General features: G+C 40.2%; 1 protein-coding gene across 4 annotated transcripts in view; it reads right to left on the bottom strand.

The window, feature by feature from the left end:
- The window catches only part of THADA (THADA, armadillo repeat containing), a 291,659-nt gene that overhangs the window by 184,094 nt on the left and 95,484 nt on the right, over nt 1-12,081 (bottom strand). For all 4 annotated transcript variants that reach the window (XM_019549394.1, XM_019549396.1, XM_019549397.1 and 1 more), the window contains exon 29: nt 10,801-10,932. In XM_019549394.1, coding sequence (XP_019404939.1) covers nt 10,801-10,932 — 132 coding nt within the window. The remainder of the gene's footprint in view (nt 1-10,800; nt 10,933-12,081) is intronic.

The following is a 12,081-nucleotide window of genomic DNA, read 5'->3' as shown; positions in this document are numbered from 1 at the left end:
CCTCCCTGGTGATGACCCCTTCTTTCCATTGGGTGTAAGCCTCCTTTTTAGCAAGGAGACATTCCTGGATGCTTTTGGTGAGCCACGGAGGCTTGTGTGCTCTCCTGCTATGGACAAAGATAACATCTATAGCCAGAACTGAATGTTTTAAGGGATGGTTTCTTCTCATAGCATACATTCCAAATTATTGCAGCTACCCACAGCTCTGACCAGGACCAGGGACTCAATAGCATAAGACACCCCCCCCCCAAAAGTATACATTTTTTACATGGAAATTTAAATTAAACTTTAAATTCACATTAGTAACTAACTACTGTTGTTTGAATGGTAGAAGAGTTATGAGTGTTTCCAATTCTCCCCTTGCGCTGAAAATAGAAAAAGTTCTGTGGACTGTTGATAAAAATCACTCTCTCTCTGAAATGGCAGTTGTAATCAGGCAAGTCAGTGTTTGGTATCCTGTTTCCTGTTGGTGCCACAATCTGCTAAAATACAGCACAAGGAGGAAGGCAGAAAGGTAGGGAGGGGCACATAGCTGTGCAGCTCTACAGAAATCTTTACAGGCAATTGCTCAAAAGGGTACAATAGCATTTAGCAGGGAGAAAGCCAGTTAATTGCTATACCATACCATTCAGCTACTACAAAGTAGTAAGTCAACACCCACAAGTACATGTGAGAAAGAAAACAGAGAGAGAAACTGAATATTCTTTTTAAAAAGGTTATAAACAAAACATACATATACAAAAATATCTTACCCATTTAAAGTTCTGAAAACATACTGCAAGTTCTCAAAGATTATAGCAAAAGTCTCTCTCCAAAATGCACTGCACTAACCATCATGAGAAAAGGAGCATACTTCTACAGTTTTCTTTGCTGTTAGGGTCTCTAGTCACTGTCAGCCCCCAAACCTCACAGTCATTTCAGACTCCTGCTCTACTCCTATTGACTTCAAAGGGACTTCTGATTCTTTAGAATATCTGAAAAAACGGACATTTGTTTTAAGTGTCTAAAGACAAATTTAGGTGCCCAATGTGCACTCAGATTTTTGAATGCTGGCCTTATATTTTACATACTCACAAACACTTCTGATTTTATGTTTTGACCTTGTTGCTTTGTTACTTGCTCTGGGAACTGGGCCCAGTCCCTACCCTGCCAATGGGAGTTTTGCCACGAATTTCAACACGAGCAGATTCAGGCACTTTCTGACAAACAATCTGAGATATTTACATAAAATACAGCATGCAAGCAATATAAGCATTCAAACTTCAAAAGAAAGCTCAGGGGAATAGCTTTCTCTAAATAAGTGTAGTACAGATTTACCTCCATAGCCATTTTTAAAAATAAAAGTACTTATGAAACATAGCCAAAGTCTTATTACTATTTAGCCAGAGCCAGAAGGACGCATCAGATAAATAAGAGCTATGCTACTTTAGAGTTCAAGGACAGACATAATTTTCAGAGGTGCTCAGTCAAGGGGAACTGTGAATTGTCGGTTCCTGTCCACAATCCTTCCTCTGAAGATTTTCCAATACAAGGTCCCAACAGTGTTCACTTACCAACACATTTAAACAGCCAAGCTTAGACATAAAATAAGTGGTTTACAAAAACAGGTTACAGTAATAGTAATCCAAAAACTGCAAGAATGAGATTCCCACCCTGCCACAGGAGATCCCCACCCCAGGCAGGAGGAGCAATGTCCATCCCAACCTGCCACCCTGCCTCTACCTGCTGCTCAGCAGGAGTCAGGCCAGGCACTACCGGTGGCAGCAGCCCCTGCCTCGGCCTGTAGCAACTGAATCTGGGACTTTGGCTTCAATTTATACCAACTGGCCAGGATACCAGGACAGTCTACAAAATCCAGGACTCTCCCAGCCAATCCAGAACATATGATCACCCTATAATTGAGGGGACTACATGGGAAAAGGTGATGAAATACAAGTGATAGAAAAACAAGGATGAAACTGGAATGGCACCTGTGAGTTACTGAAGAGAATAAAAACTGAGGAGACAAATCAGTTCAATGACAAGACAGCATAATTAATGTGAAGATATCACCATAGTAAATACGTCTACAGTTTAATTAATTGGGAACAAACTAATTCAATTTGTTTCACCATAGAGTCAGAAAAGTATTAAATATTTTACTAACCAGAAAATCCATTAAAGGGGAATATTTACTATATTTTCTCTCATATAACATGCACGTTTTCCCAAAAAACAGCTAGTAGAAATTAGAGTGCACAATATAAACAAGAAATGCAGTAAGAGCAGTTTCTGTTGCTCAGGTGAAGCCAAATCTGCACAGATACACAAGGAACAGACTGGGGTCCCTAGCTGCTACTACTTACTGTAGCAGGCAAACTGAGTGTGCTAAGGCTCTTAGCAAGGGTAAAGGCCTTCCCGGAACTAAGCATTAAAATTGCACAGAGCACCTTACAAGGCACTGGAAGAAGTAAGTGCTGGAATTGGACTGCTAGGTGAGCAATGTATAACACTTTCCCTATAAATAAAGAAGATCACAAGTACAATGGGATTAATGTACCATGTGAGAAATGTGCGGCTTGGTGCCAGGGGATTGGACAATTAGGAAAAAGAACATGAAACTAATTTACACAAAGGAAGGGATGTGTGAATCTGGATCAAGAAAGACAGACAGCTGCTGTATCCTCCACTGGACTACAGAGGATCCAAATCATCACATACCCAACAGAAGACCTGAAGCACAGTTCCCCCGACAGTCACTGCTGAGACACCTACGGAGCCACTTGCCAGGTCATATTACAGGGAAGGAAACGTTAATATCAGCTAAAGTTTAACTAATAAAGTTCACTCAATACCATATAGGCCAAACTACTGTGTCAATCCTTTAGGGCCCTGGTAAAGAAATCCTAACAATTACATATTTACTGAAGGAAAAGTCATTTTTTCTTTCTTCTGTCTTTGAAAAACAAGGTGTGTATTATATCCTAGGGTGTATTGTATGCAAGGAAATATGTAAATATATATAAATACACAAGGCATAACTGAAAGCCATCTTAAATTTCAAACAAGAAACAGTAAACTTGAGCTATTATGTAACTTAGCTAGTAAAGAAGCAATTAAGTTATAGAATTAATTATAAAGCATTACTATTCAGAATAGTATTTCTACCAGAACTGGAATAAGTAATTATTTCAATATACAAAACAATGTTGCAGTAAAATATCATGTTGCTTAAAATAGCTTACTAAATATTGACTAAGTGACATCAAAGGATTACTTCACCTGTGAGCAACTTTTTGATATAACTTCTAAAAGTGAACATGCTTGCTAACTCGAATCAGATATTTTGTACCTGTTCACTCTTAAGTTACTGTTGTTCAAGACGTGTACAGAACATTCCAAACCATCTATACAAGTCTGATTTAGTGCCTAGTAAGTCTCAAAACAGATTTGCTCCTAACAGCCTATCTTTGTGTTAACAAAGGATCCAGAACGTGGTGAATTACTACAATATTAAATTATGTAAGTATATGTAAAAGGACTCATATCACAAAGGCCACGTCTATATTACAGGGGGCAAGCATGCATGTATGGTATAGGTGTATGCAAGCCTGTTTATATTATGGGGTGTACGCACACACGTGTGCGTGCATGTGCTTTAATTTGCATGTGTGTTTGAACTCAACTTAGGTCCATATACCTGCTACGTATGTTTTTGGAATATCCAGGCTAATATGTAAAAACATTCGTCAATTCCAGCTAATTAGTGGTTAATTGACTTGACCTTAAAAACTGACTTCTTTAGAGGCTCTTTCTCAGCTTATTCTACAGCCTGCATGCAGAATAATAACATGCACCCCAGGAAACCACTAATCCTTATTCACTTTTGGCATCTTTTTGGTAGTTTGAACCACTGAAGCTATATAGTTACAGATCTTACAGCTTTTGCATGTGACTTACCTACAATCACCTTTCTATTTAGATTTTTATACCATGACCATCACCTTAATACAGAGGTTCCGTACTAGCCTATTTGCACAAGAACATGCTACTCTGATGCCAGGAGTGTAGGAGGAAGTGTAGAAAGCATAAAGAGAGACATATCTGGCCACACCATGACCTCTTCAATCACCTGAAGCTTACAAAAGGAATCTTTCAATAAGTGAAATCCTGACATACGTAAGAGCAAGTAGAGGCAACATAAGGATACAGTTAGCAAGGAACACAAACAGTACAAAGCACTGTATGTGGTAGTAATGTTGGGGTGATGCATCCATGATGGTTCAGAAAAAATGTAAGGGGGCAAGGATTTTTGTGCATGATAGGTTTTATTGGACCAACAGTATGTTGGGAGAAATAAAGGCAAAATTTTGGGTACCACTTAACCCTTCCTCAGGTCTCTGCTCAGAACAGTTACTTGTGCATAAAGAGGTAAAATCATAAAGATGGAGAAATAAAATCAGGTACAAGTAGCAAGGGACAGAGCTAGCCTGCACAGACATGATGATGATGTAAAATTACTTGGCCAAATATCATCTACTGCCTGCTCTTAAAATAAAATTTTGTTTAAGGGATGAACTCCTTGAAAAAAAAAAATCAAAGTATCTCCTTTGGATTAGATTTGTGCTCCTCATTTTTTAATTTAAAAACCCCTATTCTCTTGCTCTTTCCTCCCAACTCTATACAGTTTCATTGCTTATGGACATCCCTAATCTCCCTCACCATTTTAGAACTGGCCTACATAGTTTGTGTTTTGGTAACAACAGTGGACAATATTCTCTATTCTCCTCACATATGTTCACCACGACAAATGTACTTTATTTCTTTCCCATATGAGTATTCCCTGTCTACCAAGGACAACAACAACAAAATCAAAATAAATATTTAAATATTAATTACAAAATCACAGTCAATATGTTCAAAATTCAGACACAGCAACACAAAACTTGGAGGAAAAGAGCAGACCAGAACCAAGTAGTGCAACTCTGAATGGCTCCACACTTGCCAACATGAAACACGTGCCTTGTGTAGAAGTTTTCCAACTTTTTAAGCAGTCACAATAGCACGTGTTTTTACAGAAAGATACAGTCACCAGATTCCAAATGATATCAACTACCTATGTGTATTTCAAAACAATTTTTAGCAAGAAGCAAAGTTTTTTGAGGGAGGTAATATCTTTTACTGGAAAAAGTGAATAGCTGGGAGACATGTTAAACAAGCTTTTGGGCACAAACGGCCCTTCCTATTGTGTGAGGAAGCTCTTCATTCCCACATATTTCCTAGATCAACTTGGCTAAAACATCACCTCAACTCTGCTATAATTTTTTAGCAAATCCTTCTAATTTCTAGTGAAACTTAACTCCACAAGATTTAAGTAAAACTTAAATTCACAACCCACAAGGGTTTTCTTTAATGCTCTGTATTGCAATGTATGTAAATGCGACTATGACCTAAAGTCTGCCTCTAACACAGGAACAAAACTAGCTTCACTGAGTTAAAAATGAATGTAGAATGTATAGTTTATATATCCAAAGGTATAATCACCAAGTGTTTTCAAAGTGTTTAAGATGGGTTTGTGTCATCTTAAGTTTGATTCAAAAGTTATTTTTTAAAATGGATAGTATGTTATGGCATAAAAGGCTAGATTCTCAGCTCTTTTAAAATATGTATCAAAATGAATGGAGCAATTCCATCTTACTCCTCCCCAGAACATTCAGCGCTGGACATTTCATGAACATGTCACTCAGGAGAGCATGAATACAAAAGTAACTCACATTTGGATCACTTTACTAAAATAGATTTTTTTCAGTGTTTTCATTTTATACTTGGAACATCACCTTCAAATTGTCCCCCTTAGTCATCAAAAACATTCTGTACATTCCATTGTACCAAAACGTAATCAGTAAAGTAGACACAGCCAACTATAAAACAACACCTTTCAAATAATTTTAAGAAGTGAGGTAATAAGTTGTGAATCGATGTGTTCTTTTCCAAACAATATATCAGGGAAAGAAAACACCACCATATTTGTAATAGAACTCTAAATGTTCTAGTTTAGCAGGGAGTAGCAAATGTGTACTAGAGGGAGACTGAGATTTGTCCTTGTAGCATGTAATCCTACTCATATTGTGCAATTCATTTCAGTACGGTCACAGCAACCTTAACTGTACTCCCACCAGATGGAAAATTCCACTTCAGCTGCACTGAAACTGTTGAAAAGCCTAATTAGAGTTCTTCCAACCAAATACAGCATTGTTAAGGCAACTGCCCATTTACTTGCAAAAATACCAAGTACTCTGTCCATTCCCTCAGATCAACAAATGAATGCTATTTTTTGTGTTGGAGATCTTTTAGAAGTTTAAAAATCAGCTACGTTTAGATTCATAGGGTGATTAACTTTAGTGTATTGTTGAATAAAATCCTTTAGTATTGCACTTGCTGTTCAATCCTGGCTCAAAATGATTATTCCACAATAACCTTTATCACCAACTGTACTCTTAAAAGCAAATCAGAAGTGGTTAGAAAAGAGAGAGTTCTGCTTTAGTTTATTTGCCCCCCATGGAAGGGGAAAACCAAAAAAGAAGAAAGGTGCTTTTGGAAACCACTACTGCAAACCACAGCTGAAGCACAGTCACAGGATATAATGTACTAATCATTGTTGCGTTCTCAGAACTGGTGTCTACATACACTTTTTAAAATTATTCTAGTTAAGACATTCACACAAGCATACAACCAAGAATGTAATGTACAGAAGTGATTCAATAAAAATATTTTGGGGGGGATTCTGATGATATTTTTTATCTGAAAGATTTTAGAAGTCTTCTCTATCCTTAGATTCATGTTCTAAAACTCTAAAGTATCTGCCAATCCCAAGAGAAAAAAAACTTGGAAAAAAAATTATTGCTCTCCATACCACTGCTACGGTAGCATCGCTGCAGTCCATATGAGTTAAACGAAGGGAAGTCTCTTGTAATACAGCTCTCTTAAATGTTTTTACCACATCCCTATGAAAGGGCTTGATAATGAAAATACATACATAACAGTTATTAAAGAGGTTTACAGTGCTGCAGCTTTACACTGCTGAAAGGCGTTTCTTGCTAAAAACGAGAATGAAAACTGAACACGAAAATCAGAATAGCTTAATCTGAAGAAACAGTAAAAAAAGATACAGGAAAAGCACTGGGCTTCATCCTACCACACTTCAATGGTCCAGCTCAAGGGTAGTCAATCTGCAGCATACAGACCAAAAATGGCACAGGCAGCATCTGTGTCTGGCACAAGGGAGAGGACAGACAAGCACAGTGGCAGATAGAGCAGGGAGCAGAAAAGAGAACAGCAGATTGGGCAGGCAGCAGACAGCAAAGAAGCAGATCTGGCAGGGAGCATAGGGCAGGGAGCACAAAAACAGAACAGGTGATTGGGTAGGGGAAGATGATTGGAATGGCACTCAGGAAGTATGTGGGGCTAATTTGTGGCATGGCTGCCAAAAATGTTGGTCCCTTATGGCCTAATCTATATTATAAAAGCCTAAGACTGTCTGTCTGTCTATCTATAACGCTTTATTCATGCTCTGACTGGCTGAAAGAAACAGCCAATATGAGTGCTCCAAGATGGGGGAGAGCCACCATGATTCTGAAGCCATGCAGAGGATCGGATAAGGGGACCTGCTCTCTGCAAGAGGCAGAACAGTGGCAGCATGGGGTGTTAGGTCGTGGCACTCCTCCCCAGCCCCCTCCCCCACCGTCATTCTTGATGGGTAATTGGCTAGTATATTGTACAAAGACAAAATAACAGACCATTGGATACATTTAATTGATAAAGATAATGCTAGATGGCTCCGAGAAAAATGTTCATGAAGTTCAAGCACAGCAGCAAATATTATGAGTACAGCTAAAATAGCTTATATTTTAAATACTGTTACTACAGTTTGCTTACAGAAACAGCAGATGGTACATTATCTAATTCCTACAAAAAACAAGGGACACTGTAAGATACACATACACTATACCTCTATGCCACTTCTGCTTTGAAAAATAAATTATAGACTATTATTTGCCATAAATAGAAGCTTAAGTAATAATCACAAGGTCTTGATAAAGAAACAAATATGCACTGGTTTAAATACTCTAAAAACAGAACTAATGATGAACTTTCTAGTCTTAATTGGTGGTATTTTGAACAGCAAAAATCTATCTTCCCATATCTGGAAGAGCATCTAAGTCTCTCCTCTTAGCTCCCAAACTATTCATGCTTATTCCCCCACCTCATTCTCTCCCTCTGCTATTCTACCCACCCAGAACTCATGACCTGGGAGCTAAAAAGCTGGGTTGAAAATCTTAATTTAATCCCCAGATAAAAACAAATTACCTTTTAGTGTTATTTTACCAAGACAAGACAGTGGGCCTGTCTACATGTGCAATTAATGCAACACAGTCCTACTGAGCAGTAGTAAGCCTTCCCCGAAGCACGTCTACATGTGCACTCTGTTGGGAACAAATCTGCTACAAACAGGAGTTGGTACAAGGCTGCTCTTACCCTGCTCTGGCCCCCTGCAGCAACCAGGGGGAGCCCCAGGTTCCCCCAGCATGCTAGCCAGGGGGTTGGCAGGGAACACAGGGGCTGGTCCTGATGCTCATGGGGCTCATGACAGCTGTCTCCTCATCCCATGCACATCGGGAGGGGTCTTGATGTGCACTAGGCCGGGAATCAACGGCTGCTGCATCTGATAGAGCTCTCTGGGTTCTGTGCATATCAGGATAGACAGCTGTCAGCGAATCTGGTGCCCAGCAGGGATTCTTTCCCAGCAGGGGGCTGGCCAGGAATTGTCCTGTTTGTGAGGCAGCTGTCAGCAAGCCCCTGGTGGGACAGAGATTCCCAAGTGGGACAGCTCCCAGCCAGGTCCTGCTGGGTGGGGAATTCCCACCCAGTTGGGGGCTGCTGCCACCTGCCCCACAAGAGGGATAGCTCCTGGCCAAACCCGTGTTGGGTGGGCAATCCCTGCACAGCGTGGGGGCTTGCTGGCAGCTTCTGGCAAGCCCCTGGCTGAGCAGGAACTCCTAAGTCCTAGCACTGCTGAGCTCCCAGCTCCTGTGGGGAGCTGGGAGCTGTACAGAGCCAGGATGGGTGGGCACGGAGTGACATCTTCCCAGCATTGATCAGCTTCTGGCTCCTTGGGGGAGATAAACAGCACCAGGACCCCCCATTCCGTGTAGCTAACTGGGAACAAAATTTGCTCCCAGTCAGCATCTACAAAAGCAGTATTGTGCAGTAGCTAATGCGCAGTCAATCTACTACATGGATTTACAAGAAGTAGAAAACCACACATTAACCTAATTTAGTGCGCAGTGGCTGCTGCAAAGGTTACCTGGCGATGCCTTACTGCATAGCAGATTAGCCTACTGCGCAGTAAGACATCTCATATAGACATGCCGACAGTGGATTAAAAGCAACATCACCATTAATGTGTATTTTAAATGGACTTCTAAGTTCACTCTGAACTAAGTTTTCTGCGGCAGCTAAACACTTCTCAAAGTTCAGCAACATACTATTTTGCCTTACTAGGATAAGGGTCTTGATCAGTTAAGACACACCAGGTGCATCTAGATGTGCAATTAGCACATAGCAATAAACTCTGGCATGATTCATGCTGGAGTTTATTTCTCCCAAGTGCAGCATTTACACAGACGCATAGAACCGCAGCACCTTGAGCCAGGGCTGAGCAGATCTGGCTGTCAGGAAGCCCAGTAGATCAGCCTGCTAGCTCAGGGCTGCTCTGCCCTAGTTCAACATGCCAGAGAGGCTGGTTGGGGCACAAGGGTGTTACCCTGTGGGGCTAGCCAGCAGGCAGCCCCCTGCAACCTTGTGCCCCAGCCAGCCCCAGTCACTGTCTACATGAGCACTTTGATGCACGTAACTACTCCACTGTAAGATAGTACTTGTCTGAGACGATACTAGCCTACAGTAGAGTTACTTTACTGTGCCCTAATATGCTTGATGCTTTACTGTGGAGCTAATTACTTAAGCTCCACAGTAAAGCACATGTGTAGATGCACCCACCACATACTTTAGTATGGTATCTCAGACTGCACACACAGATTGAAATAATCTGGGAGATTTCTCCCAAGTTTGTTCTTCTGGTAGAAAAAAATTATCCAGAGCTGTGTGTACAGACATTTAAATACTGAGATCCAGAAGAGTAGAGATCATCCAGTGCTTCCAGGTTGCTGGAGGACTATGTTCTCTTCTGGGAGAAGCCACAGCATATATAGGCATTGGCTGTCCCACAAGAAACTCTCCTGGAAATGATTTAATCCTGGTCGTTCCCAGGTTAGTTTTTCTCCTGGAGCAGCCATTTTTTCTCTGGGACTAAAATCCTACACATCTGCACATTCATGATTTTGTGTAGGAGAGCAAAGATTCTCCTAGGAGAAACTGAATGTCTGTATATGGCCTCAAACAGTGACTATATATCATCTTTAGATGTAAGTTTTTAAAAAACTCACATATACACACAATGTAGCTAACCACATACTTTCGTCATGCTGTAAAACAGAATTTTTTATGATCTTTGCATATAAAAGATGAATTAGTATGAGATAAAAAAGTTTAATGAAGTTAATGTTATGTTAATTATATGTTAAAATAAAAGAGGGTTTTCCCTCCAATATAAATAAAATTACACAGTATTTAATAAGCTGTTTATCAGGTGACTGAATGCTTCAAAGCACAAAATAAACTGAAGAACTAGTCTTGAAAGAGGATTCCTTTTACATGAAAAATCACCAGAAAACATATAAAAGCTTACAGAAACAGATACCTTACCTCATAATGAAAGGAACAAAAGGTGCCATACTGAGCGCTGAATAAGTGCCATCCATTGGAGATGGATACAGCTTACCCAGGATCAAAAGCAAAAGGAACAAACTTGGATGGAGCTTACATTCGCCAATTTCACTAAATTAAAAATTACAAGAGGTATCTGGTTAAAATTAATGTTCTTACAACGTATCTGCTTTGACATTTAATCCCTCATGGCATACCAGGAAATACTGCAAATAATATGCAGGTATACTACACCCTACTGCTACTATGCTATGCATAAAATAAAGCCTTTCAGCTTTTAAGTGTAAAGTCCTCCACAGATGAGAGAGGTTATTTTATTTCCAACACATACAGGAGACAGTGAATCAATTAAATCCATTTTTATACACATTTCCTTTTGGAAAATAAAATTCAGTTTGAGAGATAGCAAGACAATGATAAAATATTAGTCAAACTATTGACTGTATATTATTTTACATGTTTATTTTAAAAAATAATGTAAGAAACACTGCAGTTAATTGTGTAATCCAGAAAGTCCAATCAAAGTTGCATGCTAGGTTGGGACCAAAATTAGACACGTATTAGCCCTTCTTCAGATGGACAAGAAATGAGGGGGTGAACCGTGGGTTTTATTTTGGAACTGATTATATCATCCATGCTACATAGATTATTTTTCTCATGATAACACTCAGAGATCTCAAATCCAGATTTGGGCAAAATGAGATAGTCACTGCACAGATACAGGCCAAAATTTCCAAATACAGTAGCTTAAATTTGGTGCAACTCTATATTTAGGCTTCAACAGCATATGGTTCTCAAAACACTTACAGAGAGAAAGAGGTGGCAGTTTAAACCAGGGGTGTCAGACTTGCCTTATGCCTCAAGATAGATCTGGACCACAAGGTTCCTTGTAGGCTGGATTCAGCCTGAGGCACGGGGCGGTTCCAGCACAGTTCACATGCTGGCAGCTGCAGCCATGGCTCTACCTCCATTACCTGATGCAGGTAGGCCATGGCATGCACCAGGGCCAGAGGCAGAAGAGACAGGGCAAGCATGTGAGACAAGCAATTGTGGTTGTATATGCCCTCACTTGCCCTACTGCTATCAATCATCAATGGTCACTAGGGCCCAAAACCTCTGTAGTCTGCAAAAGGGCCACTCCCTCCTGACCAGTTCTACCTTCCAAATAGGACCAGAGGAAGCCTTAACTGAGACTCTGTGGGTCAAACTTCAAGGAGGGCAGGGGGAGAGGGATCTGGTGGTAGGGGTTTACTACAGGCC

This window comes from Crocodylus porosus, unplaced genomic scaffold (genome assembly GCF_001723895.1).
Source record: "Crocodylus porosus isolate Cpor-Errol unplaced genomic scaffold, CroPor_comp1, whole genome shotgun sequence".
NCBI lineage: Eukaryota > Metazoa > Chordata > Crocodylia > Crocodylidae > Crocodylus > Crocodylus porosus.
The sequence above is the reverse complement of the archived record's forward strand: the minus strand, read 5'-3'. Positions and strand labels throughout refer to the sequence as shown.